This window comes from Odontesthes bonariensis, chromosome 7 (genome assembly GCF_027942865.1).
Source record: "Odontesthes bonariensis isolate fOdoBon6 chromosome 7, fOdoBon6.hap1, whole genome shotgun sequence".
Lineage (NCBI taxonomy): Eukaryota > Metazoa > Chordata > Actinopteri > Atheriniformes > Atherinopsidae > Odontesthes > Odontesthes bonariensis.
The window spans coordinates 31,050,154-31,073,989 of NC_134512.1; the positions used below are offsets into that span (position 1 = coordinate 31,050,154).

The window sequence follows — 23,836 nt, forward strand, 5'->3', positions numbered from 1 at the left end:
TTGTTTGTTCCACTACTGGTGCCCAAGAGCCGGTGCTCGAGGAAGATGGCCATTTGATGAAAGCCTTCTGACTGCGACCAGCTGTCTCTGTTGCTGTGGTAACCCCTGTAAGAACTTCAAAACGGCAGAGCGATCGGGTTTCTGTGGTAACTGCTGACTTCTGCTATTTTTGTCTCTTTAGCGCATAAAGAGCTGGAGGTTGAGTGAGCCAAAAATTAGGCTTATTCAAGATAAAGGATCTTCAGGAAAGCGCTTTGTCTCATATCCTATGAAAGGGGCTTAATGTATTCTCTTGGATCTTCACCTGTGACACTTCACCCAGTAGATTCAGAAAAATCCCATCATAGACCTTTGCTACCTTTCAGGCATCAAATAAGGAATTTTGAAGAACTACAAACTACAAAATGTTGCTCAGTCACTGCCGCTGGAGGGATTAGGGTTGGCATTCTCATTGAGACATTTTTAAGACCTAACAAACTGTTGACATATTGTATGTTACTGGAAAGAATCCTTCCAAAAAGGAAGAATTACATCAGACTTAGACTTAAATTCGCTACCATTTAAAATGTAATTTATCGAGGGTTTGACCGTAGCAAATATTCCATCCTCAAAGCTAAAAATCAAGATTTTAACATAACCTTAAGCTAACAGTTCAAAAACAAACAAAACTGACCTGACACACAACAAACAAAGCGGACTTAAATGTTGGCTGACCAGACCATGACACACTGAGGAAGAGGGAAGGGAAACATCAACACAAATTTAACTAACAAAAGTAAATGAACACAGTTAGCTCAAGAATCAACTTAAATGCCTAATAACTAAACCAAGTTAACAAAATAAACAAATCACAAAAGCAAAAAGAACTAATGCCAAAAATTAAAATGAAGACTCGATAGTCTTCCCCCCCTCTAGTTGGTATCACCCAATCAATCTGGGATTGGAGTGGAGTGCTTCGTTTCAGCCCAGTCCAAGCGACTGTGTGGCTGCAGGTGTGGCCATCACAGGCAGTTTATTTCCATTCATAACTGCAGTGGTAACACAGAGCTGACACTCTTGAGCTTCATTGGTCACCAATTTAGCTAGAATAATGGGAGTAATTCTCTTGGTCTTGAATTTAATTCATTTTCACATCCGGAATTAATTCTCAGCATTCCTGTCGATACCGGTTCATCACAAAACCCCTTGTGGATGATTTTTTTCAAAGAAACATCCAAATCAATGTTGGGGCATAAGGTTTCCTGATTGGATTCTAGATTGTAACAACATGACCGATTCTAGTCAATTCTAGGGATGTCACGAGAACCGATACTTCGGAACCAAATCGATGCCACAATTCTAAAAACATGACGGTACTCGTTTTTCTACAGTACCGTAGGTACCGTTGATACCGGGGCATGAAATTCCTCCGGAGGTAACGTGGGCACCATATACACCTACAAGTGTTCTAGTGTGCCATTAAATGCCAAAGGAACACGGAAGATGGCAACTTCAGCGACAGCTCTGCTTCGACTTGTCGAAAAGATAAACAATAAAAGTCGTGTTTAGTAATAGAATAGTTATAGATTCTCAAAAACCTAAATGTAAACGGTGCCAAAGAGCTTTTCAGACGAAAGGAGGAAACACTTCCAATTTAGCGAAGCTCCTCAAAGACAGACATTCAGATTTATTCACAAAATTCAAGGTGAGTGACTTTCAAGTCATGTTAACGTTCACTTTGCGGACAAATTCACACTCCGCTGAACGAACTCCCCATCGCATATAATATGAAACAGAGCTTTGCAAAGAGTATCTGTACTTACCGAAATAAACACGTTATATAAAAATAAACAGCAGAACGTGCCCTTTCCAAAAGTATTCCTTGTTTCTCTGTGACAATACGAGTTATCCCGTTTTGAAACAGATCAAAGAGATCAAAAAGAAAGCTTTTTGGCGTTGGCTGGATAATTAATTTGGATATAATTATCATCTGAGGCTGTATGGTATGAAAAGACAATGATTAAGCTGTTGCAGGCCTGTCTGTGTGGAAAGTATTTAACAAGTGCTTTCGGGGCCAGGAGGTCCTGGTAGAGTTGCGACAAGAGTAGACCTTGGGATTTGAAAACCTAAGTTGAACTTCTCTGTGGCTTATGAACAGTTATGTGGAAATCTTTTGTGTTATTGACTCCATCATGTCGGTGCTGTCTGTTTAACTTGGAAAAATAGCGTGTGTGAACACTTCAATTTAAAACACACTTCAGCGCAACTTAGTGAAATAATTAATAACTTTAAATCTGACTCCTTTGACTCCCAACTAATTTAGCATTTGTCAGAGTTGTGCTGGCATGTAGCTGCTCAGTAGTATTTGTGCACATGCCCTCCAGACTGCACATGGCATTTGGTTAAGGCTGCTGCATGATTACTGTTCTTGGTGGATGTTCATGGAAGCACAGTGCTAATTGAATCAATTCAGTGGCATGTCACAGAGGAAATCGCCACATTTGTCATTGTGTTTGAATACAAACATATAGCTCCAGCTAACCTTGTCAGCCTTTTAATTTCCCTTGGCTTTCTCCATTATTATACTCCATTGTAATGCGAGAAAGAAAGAAAGCACCTTTTTTTCCAAAGGGTCATTGGATCTGATCAATCGATCAAATAGCAAATTAATGTCAGGTGAAAGCAAATGATAATGTTTCACACTCCCCTCACAGATGCTTCTGAGGGCCTCCAGAACAATGTACTTAACATTTATTCTTTGTTGAAGCTAATCAGTGGCTGTCTGGATGAATAGTGTTGCTTGGAATAAATGTATATAAATGAGTGTTAGAGAGACTACTGTTTAAAAATGGATTTTGTTGGCTTTTAACACAGAGTGTCAGGAAAAAATACAAATTTTGCAATATTGCATGCATCACTGGTCTTAATCACGCATCTTCTGCATCTATAAATCTGCACCAAGATACGTTCATCTATTCTCCCTTAGGGTCATTTAAGGGTTGTCATGGTTACCTCTGCAGGAGGAGATTAAAAAGCCGCCCCACCTAATTAAAATCCATGTTATTGATTGGCTGGACTGGTATCTACAGACCACACCCCACTGTACATATTCTGCTGGGTTACTTGAGTGAGAGAGGGACAGAGCGAGCTTACAATTGAATTGGCCTGCTGTCATTCACATACCGGTTGAGAAAAAGAAAACAAGACCAGATCAGGGGCCCTCACTGATGAACGTGTCCTGTGAAAGTCGACTAGCTTCTGTCTAGACCTCTGTATAGATGTGGACAGCGGGTGGAGTAACCTAGTCTTGATTTCTGTTGGAAGAAGGACATCATCTCTCTTTCATTGTGTTCTTTACCAAAGACATTGTTATTTCCATGCAGGAAACGTCTTGTTAGTCTGTTGTTAGCTCCGGTGGACGTCTCAATGGAATGGAGGGTAAGTAATGTGGCTTCATTTTGTCGGCAGGTGACAATAGTGGGTGATTGTAAAATTGTGTTTCTGATCTTGCAACCTCCAAATGGCCTTTACATTGTGTACAGCAGGTGGTTCTGTACGTTTGAATTGATATTCATGAAGTCGACAGTTTGCTCAGCGCGTGGGCGAAGGCCTGCTGATTCTGTGTGTTTGTTTGTGCGCAAATGTTCCTGCCTCTTAATGTCTTTTGTGTGTGTGTGTGTGTGAGAGAGAGAGAGAGAGAGAGAGCGAGAGGAGAATGCCAGCTGTAGCTGATATCTGTGTTTACATAGTACCTTGTTGAGCAGGGCTAGTATAAGCCCGGTATTTATCTTTTGTCGATGCACTATATATTTTATTTGTTTGTCTTGCTTTTATTCTCAGTGATTATGGACATTAATTTTAAAGCAAAACTATTTTTTGATTGATTGTATTAGCCTTTGTAAGTGTTGTTGAACCAACAAGGAAAGAAAATGGATGTCTCCTTCCTCACAGTTCTTCCTTTTTTCCACTTACTTTATTGACATAAAAGGAATCATTTCAAAGCATCAAAAAACACTTTTCCTTTGGCTTTTAATTGTTTCTCACACATAAACATCATTACAACACTGTTAGACAGAGAGTCATTGGAAAAACTTCTGTCTAATATTTCAAACGTTTCTCCCGGCATGAAATGAAACGATACAAATCAGGTCTTCTTTCATGAAAGCCCGTCTTGGACTTGGAATATTTGTATTACTCTTAAGGAAGATTGCAGAATGATTTTTGTATTTTATGTATTTTGGAACATGTTTTATGTTAATGTTTGGATGTTCATGTCCTTGTGTGGCAGAGATTTTGCTGGTATTTATTACGACACTTTTTGATTGGCACCATTGGGTTGTTTTTTTTCTTCCATTTCAATAAGTACAACCTTGGCTCAAGTTTCACATGATCCAAGCCAGTGCTATGTGGGGATGTGGAAACGATGCTTTTCAACTTAAATCACAGATATCTAATTTCTTCACATATGTGGTCATCACAAAATCATGTTTATTAAAAGCGAGTATGGATTAACAGATGGCTCTGTTTCTCCACGGACTGGAACTGAGTTCTGTAGCACTCAGTCGTTGTGATTTCACATTTTACATGATATTCACACTGTCTGAACTAAAAGCTTGTTGCAAACTCATTCAGTGCAAGTACTCTGCACTTCTCTTTGCTCTTTGCTTTGTAAGTCCCTTTGGGTAAGTTTTATGTCTCGTCTCTGTCGCCACAGCTTCACATACGCTGCGCTAAACAGCTGATCCCGCCCACATCGCAGGGTTACTGTGCAGTGGAAAGCGAAGCATGGAAGAGTCATGCTGAGTCAACTGTACTGCCATAGGATCTGTGTTTCTACACAATAGAAGAAGATTTGTGGTTAGACTCCAAGTTCTTTGTTTGGAAATCTTCCTTCCAGATTTCCCATATTTTTGATGAAAGATTTTGAAGGTGACTTGCCTCTCAGTTTCCTTGGTTGACACACTCACTCTGTATTTTCTTATGTTTAAGATAAGTTTGAGAAATGATTTGAAACTGAGGTTTACGGAGTCTCCGTATTCCTATGTTGATTTATGGCACACACAGACAGGCTAACTTGCCGCCTATTGTTGTCGCTCAAAGGTCAACAGAGGTAGTTAGACCCACACAGGCTCTGCTACCTGCCCAATCAGTTATAGTTTTGATGTATAAGCCAGACTATGAGCCACTCCCTAGTCTGCTCTGCCAACAAACATTTCAGGCAAGAATAGCTGAGCTGGAGTGACTTACATTTGGAACAGGGAAACACGAGTTAATGACCCCAATAATGTCACATGTACATAATATCGTTTGAGAAATTAAATGGGGGGGATAAGGTAAATTGAGGAAAGGTGTGAGAGATGAGGCCCCCCAGCAGTCTAAGCCTATAGCAGCTTAACTATGGGATGTTTCAGGATCACCTGAGCCATCCCTAACTATAAGCTTTATCAAAAATGAAAGTTTTAAGCCTGGTCTTAAAGTCTCCTTCCCGGACATTTACTGGCAGCTTATTCCACAAGAGAGGGGCCTGATAACTGAAGGCTCTGCCTCCCATTCTACTTTTAGAAACTCTGGGAACCTCAAGTAAACCTGCAGTTTGGGAGCAAAGTGCTCTGTTAGGAAAATATCTTATAATGAGATCTTTAAGATATGATGGAGCTCGGTCATTAAGAACTTTACATGTGAGGAGAAGAATCTTAAATTCTATTCTGAATTTAACAGGGTGCCAGTGCAGAGAAGCTAAAACTGGAGAAATATGATCTCTCCTGGTAGATCTCATCAGAACTCTGGCTGCAGCATTTTGGATCAGCTGAAGGCTTTTCAGAGAATATGTGGGACAGCCCAATAATAAAGAATTACAGTAGTCCAATCTTGAAGTAACAAATGCATGGACTAGTTTTTCTGTATCACTCTGAGACAGGATATTCCTGATTTTAACAATATTACGAAGGTGAAAGAAGGCAGTTCAAGAAACCTGTTTTATATGCGAGTCAAATGATAAATTCTGGTCAAAAATTACTCCAAGGTTCCTCACTGTAGTACTTGAATCCAAGGAAATACCATCGAGTAACTATATAGCAAGACAATTTCTCCCTGAAGTGCTCAGGTCCAAAGATAACAACTTCAGTTTGGTCTGAATTTAGAAGCAGACAGTTCTGAGTCATCCAGGTCTTTATGTCTTTAAGACATGCTTGTAGTCTGACCAACCTATTGGGTTCATCTGATTTTATAGATAAGTACAACTGGGTATCATCAGCATAACAATGGAAATGTATGCCATGCTGTCTAATAATGTTACCTAATGGAAGCATGTAAGTAGACCTGACGCAGGGCGTGGAAACGGGGAAGAATGACGTTATCCTCCCAACCTGTTGAATCGATTAGCTATTTTGAACATTTTTACTGTCCAAAACAACAACAACAACTGATTTTACCATAGAGCTGCCTGAAGTGCATCTATTGAGTTCCTCTGTTTCAATCTTTGGCATGTGGTCCACACATACGCGTGCTACATCACTGTTTTGTCTTTATACCAGCATATACCAAACTTGCTTCTCGCACCACTTTGTGTCCTTACCGACATAAACGTTGAAGTTACATGAGACAGTTTTGGGATAAAGATTTAATGAAAATTAGTACTTGATTAAGAATTATTCTTAATTCAGTACAAAAGAGTACTCAATTGGTAATTAGTACACTGTGTCCAAAGAATACAGAAGTAACCTTAAAAGCATAGGAAGTTTATGGAGTTTTCATATTTGAAATAGTTTTATCAACCTGTTGCTATAGAAACACTTTTATATAAATAACATTAATCTACTTGTGCGAGTAGAAGCTTTTTTTTTCTCTGTATTTGGTTAGTTTAAGATAATAATTTTCCCAGATTAAATTAAGTGAGTAAGTAATGGGGATTAGATGGCAGACAACTCCTTCAGACATGAAATGGTTGCACAGTTTATGAGGAAAAGCTATGAATGGCAGCACACCCTGGCTCAACTTTAGCGGGAATAAAAAGTTTGCAGACTCCACCACAAACATTAAACATGAGACACTCGTGAAGGCAACAGCAGCATGTTGGCTGTAACTCACATCACCATCAGTGTCAGCTGTCCTTTGCACTACAATTATGATTGTTATGGTAATTTACCAAGGCTGTTGCACGTGTGCAGGAAGGAGGGGACAAAATACAACCTGCTTCATCATTTGGTATCTTCAGTGCTGCAAAGTCTGTTGTTGTGAAGAGGAATGATAATGTTCCAAACTCAGTTTCCCAACATTTAAAAAACATTTCTTTGGAGTATGGTACTGGCCTGAAATACTGAAATGTATTATAATAACAAATTGAATTAAGCTGTTGAGAAAAACTATGAAATGTGTTGAGTTCATCCTATCGGTAATTAAATGAAAGTCAAAGTAAATGTAAAAATCTAAATTAGAATGTGCATGTTACATCCCTTCTGACCTTTTTTCTGATTTGGTGATTTTGTTTACATGAAAAATGGAGGAGCAAATAAAATGTGTGAGTGAGTGAGATGGACTGAGAAGGACTGAAACCCTGTGCTCTATGGAGCTATAAAGTAGTAGTTCTACCTATTTAGGTGTAAATCTGTCGCAAAATATATTTGTTGGCCTATCTCACAGATTTGTCCAGAGTGAACTTGAACAGAGAGTCTTGCTTGAGTCCTGAGAAGAGTTGCAGAAATGCGGCGAATTATGTTTCAGTTTCCTTCAGTTTGTTTTAGTCTGAGATGCTGATGTGCCAGTGTGATATTCAGTGTGATATTCAGTGTCATATACTGCACTATGAGAAGATCACACATTTTCTTCCGTTGATATGTCTGTTGTAGAGCAGATGCCTTTTTGAATATATGCCAGAAGTAACTTAGTAACAAAGTAGTCTTATAAAAAAAAACTGTAGAAGACTTCTCATTTGATGACATTTGTGTTTAATGGACTCTGTGTGTGTGTGTGTGTGTGTGTGTGTGTGTGTGTGTGTGTGTGTGTGTGTGTGTGAGAGAGAGAGGGAGATTGTGGCTTTATGAGTATTATGCTAGTTTGAATGTGTGCATGGTCCCGAGTGTGTCTCAGTGTGTGTCTTTTATCATTGTAGTCAGGCCAGCAGTCTGCCGACCGTCCCCTTTTCAGTAAAGGTCACGTCTCTTGTTGTCTCTGGTGACATTTAGTCCTGAATCTGTCTGATTCAATTTGTCCCTTAAATTCATCATGTTGCTCTCCTACCTTGCTACTTAACTGCTTTTTAACGAACATTAACTCATTGGAGTGGTAGCTGCAAAAGAGGTCAAAGGGAAGTAATGCTGTGGCATAAACACGCATTCCATTTTTTTCGTTCCGCTGAAATTATTGATCCGTCAGTGCCTACAATGTAACCATAGGAACATGTGCCTGATCTTGGGGTATATAGGACAACAGAGTCACAAATTAGGAGAAAAATAAACAAAGAAGTATCTGATTCTACAAGTCTCTACAGTCAGGAGAGATAGAATGCCCTTTTTCCAAAAGACATTCCCTTATTTGGTATTTTGATGACAGTGATGGAAAGTGAGGACAAACAGGTTTGTCCACCAGGATAAGAACTGTCATCTTAAGCGGGGCTCTGGTGCAAAAAGTTAGTCCACAGTTAGGTGCGCCACCAAAAAAAAAAAGTTGTGCCGCAAAATTTACGGTGTCAACAAATACCATGATTAATTGAGCACTTAATTGTAATTGCTGGAGGTCAGGTTGACATTTAACCTGTTTTTTTTTTTTCTAAGAGGATTATATATGACTTGAATTAATTAAAAAGTCGATAAATAAATAGATTTTTAATTGCCATATAAATCAAATATTCAGTATAGTCAATTAAGTTTATTATAATTTCCCTTTTTGGTTGTAGTGGCCACCCTACCTGAGTCTGAGGTTCTGGCAGAGGTTTCTTCTGGTTAAAAGGGAGTTTTTTTCTTTCCACCGTTGCTTTGTGCATGTTCAGGACGGGGGTCTGAATTGAAAAGAAGTTTCGAAGCAGTCTGCTGGTTTCCCTTGATAGACAACTTTTTTTGAATTGGCATTGTGTGACTTGGACTGATTTGGATTTTAATTATTTGATTGGATTGTTTTACAAAGAAAGGGATTGTAATTGGCTTAAATTGGACTGCATCTTTGAAGTTTTCATTGCCTCTGAAGCTTGGTCAGGGTAACTGCTTACCAGGGACGGGGTAGGTGGGTGGTTCAGTGGCTCTGCTAACGTTGTTGGTTGGAGCTTTCAGAGTTAGGGCTTGGGATGAGTGTATTGAGCAGCTTGTCTCTTTTTTTTTACGAAAGACTGTCAATATTAATCTTCATCTTGAGTTAGAGGTGGCTTGCGCGTGTTTTCGTTTTACCAGCAGCTAGCACTTGTTGCCGTGGGAGCAAAAGCTATGAGTCATCAAGGTTTCAAAAGCACACACCTCATCCTACAAGAATCTCCAGGGTAGAGCCAGTTAGAGGTTAGAAGCCACCCCTTCCCTGCCTTAATTTGCCTCTGACCCCAATGTTCTTTCTTTGTGAGTTTTGGGGAAAAGCACACTCACACACACCCAACAATAGCCTTTTGAGTCAGTGTCTCACTGACTGTTTTTCCTCCTGTCACAATTACCACATCCAGAAATGTTCCTATATTGTCAACAAGAGAAAATCTCAAAAACATAAAAGAACTTTTAATAATACACAGGTGGAAGTCGGACCTGTACCTGTTAGAGTACTTACTGCGTAAGATGTGTTTACATCTCTTACGTTTTGGTCAGGGTGTAGTTGCATACTTGCAGCAATAAACATCCCAACATCATTAGTTGGCGTTTTGATGCATTGTGAAAATACAGAGCAAAACTTTTAGATTGCTTTAGGGGTGAGGAACTTGCTTTCCTAAAGCTCCCGTCATCTCTCTTAATCTCTTAATGCAAAATCGGGGTCAGCCAGGCTTCGCTTTTATGCATTCTACCGAGCATGAGTGGATGTTGGTGTGTGCTTCTACGCTCTTGGTGTAGAAGCATATCCATGAATTGTTTTTCTACTAATTTCCTGTATACAGGTTAAAAACCATTGGTTTTAATTTGAAATTAAATCTTTTTTTTTTCTTTTTTCTTCAGTTATGCATACTTTCCCTTACTGTTTTATGTGAATTTGTAAAAATACCAAACATTAATTATAGCTAATATTGTGACTCGAAGAAGAATTAAACATCAGCCAAGCAGCAGAGTCCTCTCATTTGTGCAGACCGATGGCAGCTGTAAGGCCTGTTTTACTGCGAGCTTATCTGAAAGACCTTTTCTGTTCAGATGAGAGCCTCCACTTCACTGCACTGAATAGCTACCCAGCTGCACTTAGTTTATGCATGTGTATGTGTCTGTGTGTGCGCGCATGAGGCTGGGGTTCATCTTAGTGGAGTCTTTTGTCCCACTCTATCCTCCATGTGTCTGATAATAGAAATTAACATAACCCAAAACCCCCACCAAAATGCAGTGAATCTGTGTGTGCATCATCATTTTCAACAGCTAAGAAAATTCGACTCATTTTCAGCGGCTACTGGGACTGTGGTTAAAAAGCTCTTGTGCGTTGTTAAAAGATACTAAAAGAAACAGTTTTGTTGCTTCATCCTGCAGGAATAATAAAATTATAAGATTATAAAAAGTGACATTTTTCTAGCACTAAAAACAGGGGGAAAAAAAAACCCAACAGCTAGTCCAAATATACTGTCCTTATGAACTGGAAAAGAAAATCTCAAGTTTCTCAAGTTTCCATTGTTTATTGTAAATTTGTGACCCTCCAACACTGCTGATGGAGCAGAAGTAAATTCCAGTTATGGTCAAAGTGGTAATAATTGTGGTGGGGTTGCTGCTTCAGAGGAACATTGATCCGCTCTGTAGTCGACAGCTTGATTGATGTGGATCACTAACTCGTATCATCAGCTTAAAGTACTGAATCTGAGTCAAACTCAAGCTAGAGGAGAAGCTGTATACTGGTATCGCCCAACTGTTTTTCATCAGAAGTAAGAGTGCGAGCAGGTTTGTTTTGCTGCTCATTTTAGCTGTGTTTAGAAAAACCACCAAGTCAAATCCTTGCAAACTGACATTTATATTTATTCTTTTTAGCACTTTAATTATCAGACATCATCTAGATGCCATTTCTTATGCCATAAGTCCTATTTACTTGGCAGAATTTTGCAAAAGCTGTTTTAAAAGATTGTCTCTGACTTCAGGCTGCCAGTGAAGCTTAATTTCCACTGACTTTGGACCCTCAGCACATCTTTTCTCTGTGGTTAAACCCTGCCTTGGTCCCCTGGTGTTGTAATTTCATATCTGAGCAGCAGGGCTCTCTGGGAAATGCCTAACTGCATGTGAAGGATGTCTTTTTGCATGAAATATTTAATGTTCTGGAATCACAAATGTCCTTAAATCTTGAGTCTTTCTATGTTTTTCATACACTCTTCTCTATAGACTCAACTTTTTTACCTACAGGAACTGAATCTACAGATATGTCTAAACGAATTGAAGCACCTTTCTTTATCCTTTTTGTCTTCTCTGTAGTAAGCATGTTTCTCAACACCCTGACGCCCAAGTTCTACGTGGCTCTCACAGGCACTTCATCCCTCATATCAGGACTCATACTGGTAAGATGTCCTTGTTTTGAGCCATTATGCCTACCCTGAAGCTGATAACTGCTCACAGTTTTGCACTTCAGTATGTTGTTAATAACGCTTCTGGTTTCTGTATTCTTTTGGGGAAAAAAAACTATTTTGTCAAAACCCAAGGTATCTCTTGCCTGTTCTTTATGTTAAACTCATAATTTGATCCATCAAATAAGTGTGAAAATCTCATCTTTAGGTAGATGACTGTGTGCCCTTAGTTGACATTCTCATCCATCATGTTAATGGGAAAAATCTTTTTTAGAATTGGCTCCCCTCCTGACTTTATGAGCACAAGGTGTAATTTCTTAGGACTTGAATCACTGGTTCAGAAGCCACTAGAATCTGCAGTGAGGAAATGTATACTCTTGGTCTTTCATAAGATGAAACCCCATCTCACCCCACCTACTACACTACCTTCTACACTGCTTAACAGTGTGTAAAGTTTTTTTTGGGCTTTTCAAATGACAGAGAATGGATTTGGGGTGATTTGTTTGGGATGGGGATGCAGATCTGAATAGAGGTCCTCAATGTTGTGCATTAGATGCTGATGGTTCCAATTATTTAATCTCTCAGGTTCTCCACGGAGACAGCAAACTGCAGCAGTGTTTGGGCTGTAGTTTAAAATAGCCCCTCTTTTAATTAACTCAATCTCTCTGGCCTCCGGGCTATTAGCCAATTTGTGAAGGCTGCTTGAAAACGATGTTGAGCTTTGCACATGTTCTGTGAAATCGAGAAGAATTGTGGAGGGCAATTGGTTTTAGAAATTGGCATTTCTTGGTAATTGGAATAGATGTTTGTCACATTTAGTTTTTTTTTTCTTTTTTCTTAATTTTCTACTGATGGTCTTAAGACAACCATGTGAAAAAATGTACACCAGATAGCAGTCTGTAGCCTATATGTAGAAAAGTAGTTAATAATACCAATGTTTATCTCAAATTTAGCCATCAGTACTAGAAACATAAGAATGAATGAATATCATATCAGAATGTTTTCCAATTTTATTTTGTCCAGTTATTGAATACAGCACCATTCTTCTCCTTAACGAGCTGATGGGATTTGTTACAGAGCATGAACGCTTAACTGTTGGTCTGATGGTTTAAACCTTTTATTAAGTGTTTTTTGAATGAGCTTATAGAGAAGTTTTTGGAGTTGCAGTTGGTGTAAATAGTTTTACTTGACTATGAAGAGGAGAGTGTAGCTCAAACCCAGCACAGTAAAGTGATGGTTTCTTATGTAGATGAGCAGAAGACCTCTCTCCTCCATCTGAATCATTGTCAGACGTCATAACCCAATCCTATTTCTCATTTTCATACTGGGACTTGTCACCGAAGTTCCTCTACTCTGGTTGAAGGTTGAGGTGGCAATTGGTAGGATCTGGAAAAGCACACCCTGAAACCCATTCTTTCAGATGGTGTTAATCGGACTTACTCAGATAACGGGGGGGGTAAAGACTTGTTAAGCATAGCTTAGATTGTTTAGCTGATGATGTGTTTCTCAGCTATCTATTAGATTGCACTTGTGTTAAACTTTATGTATGTCCTGCTGAAACATCTGATTGGCCGATGAAACGCTAAAGTATATTTTCTACCACTGTAGGCGTTTTCTTCCTGTTAAAGATTTTATGCTCAACTCCAAACACCCATAATGTTTTTCAATTAACTCAAGTCTCCTGCTGTCTCTCTGTTTCTCCTCTCAGATCTTTGAGTGGTGGTATTTCAGGAAGTATGGGACCTCCTTCATAGAGCAGGTGTCTGTAAGCCACCTCCGCCCCCTGCTGGGTGGAGTGGACAGCAGCTCTCCCAGCAACTCAAGCACCAGTAATGGAGAGGCTGATTCCAATCGGCAAAGTGTGTCTGGTAAGAACTAATAGATTTACCACCTACTATCACATCACATGATATGATTGTCAGGACTAAAATAAATACAACATCCGTCCTATTGTGGCAGTTTATTAACTTCAGCTTGTATACCCAGCCTGACGTCATAGGCTACATACTATGAGATCAAAGGGGTTTGTTGGTTGTTTTAATTATTTTATTTTATTTTTTTTTTTTATTACCAAAGGAAAGAGACTGCAAACACAAATGAACAAGGTAGTTGAATGGATGGATGGTGTGATGGATGTTACCTTGGATGCTACACAGGGCTGACTTAAAGTCAAGTCTTAGATAAATCTAGCTAAGCTGCAGAATGCCAGCAATTGGTTTTAATTGGAACCAATTAGTTTTGAGGCCTGACTTGTTATTGAAATAGTTTTTCAGCCACGTTTCTTTAAGAGTTACGTGCAGAGTGGAGCATCTAGTCGTGAGTTGTTAACCTGTGACACTTATTTTGAGGAGGTGGATTGACACAGAAAAAGAGAATGATTTTGTTGACACAATGAGCGTTTATTTAAGGCATTCCATTTGGATGAATTGGGTTTGAATATGTAGCTCGGCTGTAAATCAGAAGATACACTCATATTTTAGTTAACTGACCTCTGTCTGACTATAAAAAAATATATATGATTAAAAAAAAAGTTATTGCCTGTGGAGCAGCTTCTGGATCCCTTTGCAGATTACACAACACTCTTCTTGGTGCTTCAGATTGATATAATAATGGTAATTAATTCAATCATACGCATATCAAACTTTTATCATAGTATTATATTTAATACTATAAGGCAGATTGTGATTTTGGACTCTAAAATGTGTTCTGATAGGCTGAGGACATAGGCAATAAGGCAGGGTGATGCAGCAGTGGTAGGAGAGTAAAGTAAAAATTACTTGGGCAATTATGCTATTAGGCTAACGATTTGCTCTTTGTGGACTTGTTTCTTCACATGTTTGTAGCCTTTAATCTAGAAAGTAGATACATTTGCATAATCTTCCAACCTTTCAGAATAAAGTTATGTTTCATATCATAATAATCCGATGAACCGAAACCTTTCAGTATTAAGAAAATCAGTTTAACTATATTTGTGTTTCCTTTGGGGTGATGTTTGAACTTAAGGTGGACCATATTTCCATTAAAGCAAACTAAATCAAAAGACCATTAAAACAGGCTAAACAGAATAAGCTTTCTGATATTTAAAAAAAAAAAGTATTTTTCTGTAAGAAGGTGACCCAAATTCCTTTTTAGAGGAGTATTTGTACGTCATTGAATGTCATTGCAACAGCAGCCCATATCTGCGGTGATAAATAACCGCACTCAGTCAGTTTAATCTTTACAAGTTTGCTCCAGAGGATCTAGCTACTGAAGTCTTTATGTGCATATGATGCAATTTGCTTTAGTTTCCAGCCACAAAACTTTTAATTGGTTTATATGTGCTGAGTTAAAATCAACAAGTCGATCTTTTGAAGCTATAAAACTAGGCAGCATGAATATTTGACAGAGTCTCATGAGAGAGTTTTTCTTTTTCTGCTTTATGCCTATCATTTTAAAACAACTATAATTAGTTGCACTGCTCACACAGACATGTTCAGTTAAGTTATTGTTCTATGTGAGAGGCAGGATAAAACTAAGAACAGGATTCAACTAGATGTAACTGAGGCCGAGATTCTGTCCTGAAGTTCCCTGTCTGGTTCAAAGCTCCAAAACTGTTGAGTGATACATTCCCTGTAACAATATTACGTTACATCTCACGCTTAAATAACTATCAGGGATTATCTGAGCTACCTCCAGTCACAAATCATATACACACACGTTTTTTTCAGGCTGACACAGACGCCTCATCGTGAGTAAAATGGTCTTGATGTGTGAAATCAGTTTCCCTGTCCGAAGATATCTTGGTCTCCGAATCATAAAGAGCCATGTTGTTAAGTTCAGTGCTTGTAGCTAAAACGCAAACTTGTGATGGTTTTCTGACAACAGTGAGAGTTTGTGCAGAAGTGTGTTTGGTAACAAAGGAGTTTTAGAACCTTTTCCCTCTCAGTGGTGCTCTCAAAGAGATCAGTGTGCTACACGGAGAGCTGCAGGGTATATGGAGGAATGCACAGCGGAACCTTTGAAGTGTGCAGAACAGGCTCAGTGTTGGCTTTGCCCTTGACACTCATCAGTGTTGTGCTCTCCCTGTCTCCTTGCTGCAGAATGTAAAGTATGGAGAAATCCACTGAATTTATTTCGTGGCGCAGAATATAATCGGTGAGTTCACTCTTCAACCTCTTGTTTGTCTTCATTTGTGTCTGATATGCTCGCTCTTCTGCTCTTCTAACCCTTTGTTATTGCTTCACAATCTGTCATTTGTTTGATCTTCATTTATTTTTTTCCCTGTCTCTGTTCCCTTTGGTCTGCTGTCAGTGCTCTTTTGTTCTCCTTTGATTTGCCTGCCTCCTGCTCTTGCCGTTGACTCATCCTTCATTTTTTTCATTACCCACGCTTCTGATTTAGGTAGTCAGTTGCTATTTGTCCTGTCTTTTGGATCTCTGCCCCATCAGTAGGCCTGGCTCTTTATTTTCTCATTCTGTGAAGTACATTTGAATAACAGTTTCTCTCCATTTTGAAACAGTTAATAATTAATGTCTCTCTTTTTTTTTCTTTGTTACTGTGCTTTTATGCAGTTATACATGGGTAACAGGTCGAGAGCCGCTGACATATTACGACATGAACTTGTCAGCACAAGACCACCAAACCTTCTTTACCTGCGACTCAGACCACCTGCGGCCTGCTGACGCCAGTAAGAAAACATATACGCCGAACATAAAATGTAGACATTTTTTCTTTTTTTTTTATTGTATATAGGTGGTAATGTTGTATTAGACATATGAAATACATACCTGTCTGATTGTGTGTTTGTAGTCATGCAGAAGGCGTGGAGAGAAAGAAACCCGCAGGCTCGCATCTCTGCTGCACATGAAGCTCTGGAGCTTGAAGAGTGAGTTTGTTTCCTCTTCCTTTCGCTATTTGTCTACCCTTTTCAACGCTCCCTTTTGCCACTGTCATGTGACTAAAGTGGAGATGCACTTCAAAATTGGTTTTATGTATTGCTGAGGAGTCAAGAAAAATTTTGGCTTAAAGGGCCTTGGTCATTGGGGGGTGTTAACTAAGTGAATGCTTTTCTCCATGTTGTGTTTATTTAAAAACTAACTTATTTGTGTGTCAGCTCTATTAAGAACATGTCAAAGTTTATTCTAGAGAATCACATTATTTTTTAGGATTATTATTGAGCTTTATTTGCAATAATATTTGCAGTAGTGGCATCACTGCAACATGAACGTCTCTCTTCACTGAAGGAAATAAAAGATAAGGCAACAGACCAAAGATACCTGCTCATAGCCGTCCACTTTTAGATACAGTCACGTGTACATTTTTAAATGTTAATAACACAATTGCACATTTAGTTTAAATTTTTTGTCACATTTTTGTCAGGATTATGTTTTATTCTGCATATTTGTAACTACTTATCACAGTTTATGACCTGAGCAGAGATCTTATCCTCATCAAAATCTGATTCAATTCAGTTTTATTTATATAGCGCCAAACTACAGCAAATGTCATCTCAAGGCACTTCAATAATACAGTCCAATTTAAGCCAATTGGAATTCAATTCATTTTAATCATAATCCAATCAAATCCAATTAATTAAATTCAAAATTAGTCCAATTCTGAAACAACTTCCTAGCTAACAAAACCGACGAATTGCACCGAAACTTCTCTTCGGTCCAATCCCCCGTCCTGAGCATGCATGAGGTGACTGAAGAGAAAAGAGAAGAAAACAAACACCATAACACCATTCAAAGGATACCTGTTGAGAATTCAGTGAGACCGTGACCTGACACACTTTTGGTCTTACAGTAACTCCATGATTGCAGAAGTTATTACAACTTTTCACATCAATAATGACTGATAAGCCAAAATGATCAACAGGTCAAGCTAATGTTACTGTTCATGCCAAGCAGGCTGTGTTAGTGTGAAACATACCAGTGCCAGGGGCCTATGGAACTTAGCAGGTTTTTTAATATATTTTACACCATTGAACTGTTTATGTTAAAGAAAACTCTGGACAAGCTTCTTTCTTGTAAGGGTTTCGTTTCAGTCTCAGTAATAAGCGAAGAAAAGACGTCCAACTCAAGAAAAACATCATCTTTCACTTCACATGTGGACACTGTGGCCTCTGTGCTGTCTGCTGTAGAGAGGAGAAGCTGCGGCACACCCTTAAACACTGAAACAGGCATAAAATAAAGATTTTTCTTCTTAGTTTCGCCACAGCAATATTAAAAAAATCATATGTGCTGTACAAAATAATGGAAGGAAAACCATGGAGGAGCAAAGTTTGGACAAGTCTGTTATTTGTATTTTTAATGATGTGATCTGTTGGATTCCTCTGAAAAGATATGCCAAATGAAGACCAGCCTCTACTGTGCATGCCTATCCATTAGTGTGACTGCATGCAGATCAGACTGGGGCTGTGTAGAAAGCGATGCGTTAAATGTTGAGCTGACCGGGTGAGATTGTCGTAAATCGTTACAGAAAAACAGCAAGGGTGCTGATACATATATGATGCCATCACATTGGAATGTTGGAAGAAGTGAATATCTGAAAGACGCTGTGTTGTTGGTCCTTTTTTTGGTCATTATTCAGCAGCATTAAAAAAGGAACTCACAGAAAGACTATGACCATATTTTAGATTTGTTCTGGTACTGAATAGCTGAGAGGAATCTTGGGTGCACATCTCCAAACTGGTGATTGTGTAGGTCTTTTGTGCTGCCAGCTTGAAGATGACAGCACAACCTCCACATTTTAAAGTTGCTGGCAGAAACATACATACTTGATGCATTGTCACTGCCATGGCCTCAAATCTGTGTTCCATCACAATCAGCTGTGGTAAGTGTAGAGTAAATACATTTTCCTCAAGTTCTTCTTATTGAATAACAGAATTCATACGAAAAATGTAACTCTGCATGTTGTCCTGATGGTTACTGTTTAGTTTTTAGGAGCATCTGTGGAGGCATCATGTGTTGCTCTCTGCGCATATCAAGGATGTGTAGGTTGACTCAGAGGAAATGTTCTTTGATCAGTGTTCTGTCAGGTGATGCTAGTTTTAGGTTGCAGAGATGCCTCACTGAGAAGAAAAAACAAGAAGCTCTGTACTCTGAGTAAAGAATGAAGCTCTAACACAATGTGAGACAGTGTTAGATTTTAATTCCCTGGCCCTTCTTCTCCTGCAGCTGTGCGACAGCATACATCCTTCTGGCAGAGGAGGAAGCCACCACCATCATGGAGGCAGAGAGATTATTTAAACAGGCGCTAAAAGCTGGTGAGGGTTGCTATCGCCGCAGCCAACAGCTCCAGCATCATGGTACACAGTATGAAGCCCAGCACAGTGAGTATCACCCATGCTATAACACTGTTGGGTCAATGAGAATCAAATTTAAATACGAGTTTGTAGTGAGAGGAGTTTGTTGGTGCCGAGGCCTTTATAAAGCTCCCAATTATGTGACCGGGTTGTGTTAAATGACATTTTTGTGTATTTCCAACAGGAAGAGACACTAATGTGTTGGTGTATATAAAGAGGAGACTGGCCATGTGTTCCAGAAAGCTTGGCCGAACACGAGAAGCAGTTAAAATGATGAGAGATGTAAGTATACAACCTGCCAACAAAGTATATTACATGGAGAAAAAGCACATAGACAAACAATGTTCTTTGTTTCTGTGACAGTGACATTCACCCAGTTTACTTTTTAATGGGACAATATTGCATTATGATGACCCATAGCTTTTGTCTGCTGATTATGTTGCCCCCTTCCTGGTATTACATGTAACAACAGTTGTGTGTTTTCCAGTTAATGAAGGAGTTCCCTCTCCTCAGTATGTTCAACATCCATGAAAACCTGTTGGAGTCGCTACTAGAACTCCAGAATTACGCTGACGTTCAGGCAGTTCTGGCCAAGTACGACGGTGAGAGACATGCACAGTTCGCTGATACACAACACACCCACCAGTGCTGGAAGCAGCGTCTCCTCTGAATAACAGAACCAGGGATTGTACTAAACTGCACAAAACATGTTGATAGCTCATTAGGGTTAAGTTAGCTGTCACTTTTTCAGACAAAATCAAATATTTTTTGTCTTCAAGACTTCCTAAAACAATTTCAGACAAGTAAGATGTATAGTAGAGCTACAATTGTCTTTCTAACTTAAAATGCAAAAGATTTAACTACACACACAATCTACTTTGAATATTTTTCACCGAGCAAGAATGTCTGGGAAGTGCGACTCCAGAGCATCAAAAATTCATTAAGTATTTCCCATTTCATGCTCCACTGCTTCAAAAGTTCATGCAGACCTCTTCTTGTATAGCAAATGATGTCTTTTAAAATTTCATTAAGTTAATTTAGGTGGAAAGTCTGAATTAACCCATTAAGACTTGACCTTTGTAATTTATGTTTAGAGCACACCTCAGGTCTTAATGGTTTCCAATTTCATTCTGATTTGAAATGTCTTGAACTGTTCCATCTTTACTTTGACAGATGCACACATAGAGACGGAGGGTATATTTTGTATTTTGTGATGTTTGGTTAGACAAAATCTTTTTTTTTTTTTTTTTTTTAACAAATTTCCATTCAGTTCAGTTTTTATTTTTTAGATGGCGCCAAATCACAACAAATGTCATCTCACGGCACTTCAAAGATACAGCGCAATTCAAGCCTATTACAATCTAATTCATTATGACAAAATCATAATCCAATCAATTCCAATTCATTAAATTCCAAATTAGTCCAATTCATATAGAGCCAATTAAAAAAATAAAAGTTGTCTAGCTAAGGAAACCAACAGATTGCATTGACACTTTTCTTCGATTCAATCGGGCGTGCACGAGGCGACAGTGGAAAGAAAAAACTCCCTTTTAATAGGAAGAAACCTCTGGCAGAACCAGACTCAGGATGGGTGGCCATCCACCTCACCCGGTTAGGGGCTGAAGGGACAGGAAGGAGAGAGAGCGTGAGAAAAGGTGCATCATGGGAGGTCCCCCAGCAGTGCAAGCCTATAGCAGCATAACTATGAGATGTTTCAGGATCACCTGAGCCATCCCTAATTTTAAGCTTTATCGAATAGTGAAGTTTGAAGCCTAATCCTAAAGGTAGAGGGTGTCTGCTTCCTCAACCCAAACTGCCAGCTGGTTCCACAGAGAGGGGCCTGATAACCGAAGGCTCTGCCTCCCATTCTACTTTAAGAAAATCTGGGAACCACAAGTAACCTGCAGTCTGAAAGCAAAGAGCTATGTTTGGAAAATATTGAAAACTGACCAAGCAACATCATAGCTTAAAGGTCTGAACCTTTAAGCTATGATGGAGCTCGGTCATTAAGAGCTTTATATGTGAGGAGAAGTTTTTAAATTCTATTCTGAATTTAACAGGGGGCCAATGAAGAGAAGCTAAAACTAGAGAAATATGATCTCTCCTGTTAGTTCTCAACAGAACTCTGGCTGCAGCATTTTGGATCAGCTGAAGGCTTTTCAGAGAATATGTGGGACAGCCCAATAATAAAGAATTACAATAGTAAAGTCTAGACATAACAAATACATGGAGCAGTTTTTCTGCATCACTCTGAGACAAGATTTCCTCATTTTTGGCAATATTACGAAGGTGAAAGAAGGCAGTCCTAGAAACCTGTTTTTATATGTGAGTCAGTTTATATGTTAGCTCAGATTATGTGATCATGTTACATCTGTAAAATGAAGGATCACACTCAACTGTTCAGATAACTGAAAAATAAGATTCTATAACAAAACACTTGCAAATCCCTTGAAACCCTGAAACCTAAACCCATCATCTTCATTGACAAGCCCCCACAATGAGGCTGCAGTGTCCCCTCTAACGACAACCTGTAATTTCAAACTTTTACTATATTCATTTAACAACCCCCTCCCCTCTCTCTGCCTTTTGTACCCTCCACAGATATTAGCTTACCCAAATCTGCAACAATATGCTACACAGCAGCCTTGCTCAAAGCGAGGGCGGTATCGGACAAGTGAGTATTGCTTTTCACCGGTTACAATGCTCGTCCAGGGATCTGACATTCCTGCACTGCTGTTTAAGGTTTTAGAATGAAGCAGAAAATAGCCACAGGGACATTTGTCAGTATGAATGAGAGCATAGGACTGAGTAATGGTTCAACAGTAGAGAGCTTACCTTGGGGAGTGATCAATGTTATTGTGAGAAATGAGTTTGTCCATCTCACTTGAACGCTCTGGTCACAAAGGTGCAGGATTATTTATGAACGTGTAATGTAAGATACAGTCGCACTGTTGCTGCTGTTGTTTGCGTTTAGTGTTTGCTGTTAATCTCTAGATCACTTTTAATTTGTTTACATCTAATTTTTTTTGTTCATATTGCAATTCTTAGCATCTATTCAAAGAATTGTACACACTGTCATCAATTTTGACATGTCTAAAGGCTGTGGTCTTTCTGATTTACACACAAGCCTAAGTCATTGTACTTATTAGACCATTTATAAGGTATACATTTGGTGCTCTGAGGGAGAATAGTTTGCAAGTGATGGGTCTGGATTAAAGATTGTGTGTGTGTGTAGGTTCTCTCCGGAGGCGGCGTCCAGGCGGGGGCTGAGCACAGCAGAGATGAACGCAGTAGAAGCCATCCACAGAGCAGTGGAGTTCAACCCTCATGTCCCCAAAGTAAGTCTCGGTGTGGCACTCCTCATGCTGTACACACACGTGTAAAGTTTGGACCCATTCAAATTTTGAAAGCGTCAGTGTGACTGATGCTGTAAACAGACACACAGCACTCACCTGCCGTCCTCACAATGTCACACAGTGAATGTCAGTGAAGGTGGCAAACCGTTAACAAGACATTTTCACATAAGCTGAGTTGCTTATGTCTGTGTGTTTGGGCTCGTGGTTCTGCTGCAGGGTAAATGTATAACAGACCAGATGCTTCCCTACCTTCTGCGGGACATTAGATATATATATATATATATATATATATATATATATATATATATATATATATATAAAAAAAAGAAATGGAAAAGCATCACAGATCCACGAGAGATCAGAAAGTAACAGAGGAATCAGTGTCATTAAACAGAAGTTCTATCTCATTCTTGTTTATCATCTTTGTTCCTCTCCGTTCCTCCTCCTCATCATCAGTATTTGCTGGAGATGAAGAGTCTGATTCTTCCTCCAGAACACATTCTGAAGAGAGGCGACAGCGAAGCCATTGCCTACGCCTTCTTCCACCTGCAGCACTGGAAAAGGGTGGAGGGGGCGCTCAACCTCCTGCACTGCACCTGGGAGGGCAGTAAGTACACACTAACACACACATGCATACACACGTCAGGCTAAAGGATATTTCATCTCGTGGCAGTTGGCCAGTGCATGAGCAGTTTCTATCTGAGGTGTACTTCAACTGACCAATGATTGGCTGCAGGAAAACATCCAGTCTTTATGTCCTCTGTGTGTTTGCAGCATTTAGAATGATTCCATATCCTCTGGAGAAAGGTCACCTGTTCTATCCCTACCCCATCTGCACAGAAACCGCTGACAGAGAGCTGCTACCCAGTAAGAAACGCCCTGAGACACACACACAAACATACAAAGTGTATTTCTCAAGAACACTTAAGCCGCTCTGATATACTTAGCTATGGTTAAAAAAAAATATATATATATATATATATGGAAGGCTGTAGTTGCAGTACCATCACTCAATAATTCAGCAATTCATTGCCAGATTAACAAGAGTTGTTCTTTTGTAGAAGCCAGTTCTCTGAAATCAGTCTTTGGTTGAACTGTTGTTTTGTCAGTGAGACACATTCTGCTGAGCGGTGGTGTGTGTTTGTGTGTTTGCAAGGCGTCGGTCCTGCTGTCTGCTCAGCAGCTCGTCTGTCCCCAAACACGAGCCTTCATTTGGCCTCCCGCCACAAGCAGCAGCACACTTCAATGTGTTTCTCACACACTACAACACACAATTGGGTTTTTAACTACCACAGCCTCATTAAACAAGCCTCATTAAACAAAAGTGACACACAAATGACATGTCAGTCAGTTGTTAAACCATGTGCCAACACGGGAGTAGCTGCAGTCGGGCCTTTTTTCCCCCACACGACAGCAGCACGCCTCATACGTGTTTGTGAGATCCTGCAGTGCAGACTCTACAGAGACGTTAGTTGGCAGTGACCTGATCAGACAGGTCTGCATGACAGAGAGCTTTATTCACACTGCTGCCTTCACACGTTTCTTTTACTCAGCAGTGGAAAAATTACCTTT

At 39.4% G+C, this 23,836-nt stretch overlaps 1 protein-coding gene across 7 annotated transcripts in view; it reads left to right on the forward strand.

Annotated features, from left to right (window-relative positions):
* Positions 1 to 23,836, forward strand: part of LOC142384351 (suppressor of tumorigenicity 7 protein homolog) — a 54,765-nt gene that overhangs the window by 25,593 nt on the left and 5,336 nt on the right. For 4 of the 7 annotated variants that reach the window (XM_075470529.1, XM_075470531.1, XM_075470535.1 and 1 more), the window contains 12 exons: positions 11,535 to 11,617; positions 13,332 to 13,491; positions 15,703 to 15,757; positions 16,174 to 16,289; positions 16,412 to 16,487; positions 18,781 to 18,935; positions 19,093 to 19,190; positions 19,381 to 19,510; positions 21,510 to 21,582; positions 22,144 to 22,246; positions 22,721 to 22,871; positions 23,039 to 23,131. In XM_075470529.1, the coding sequence (XP_075326644.1) occupies positions 11,535 to 11,617; positions 13,332 to 13,491; positions 15,703 to 15,757; positions 16,174 to 16,289; positions 16,412 to 16,487; positions 18,781 to 18,935; positions 19,093 to 19,190; positions 19,381 to 19,510; positions 21,510 to 21,582; positions 22,144 to 22,246; positions 22,721 to 22,871; positions 23,039 to 23,131 (1,293 nt within the window). Of the gene's footprint in view, positions 1 to 3,207; positions 3,418 to 11,534; positions 11,618 to 13,331; positions 13,492 to 15,702; positions 15,758 to 16,173; positions 16,290 to 16,411; positions 16,488 to 18,780; positions 18,936 to 19,092; positions 19,191 to 19,380; positions 19,511 to 21,509; positions 21,583 to 22,143; positions 22,247 to 22,720; positions 22,872 to 23,038; positions 23,132 to 23,836 lie in introns of those variants that run through there. The other 3 variants (XM_075470532.1, XM_075470534.1, XM_075470533.1) reach the window with 2 other exon arrangements.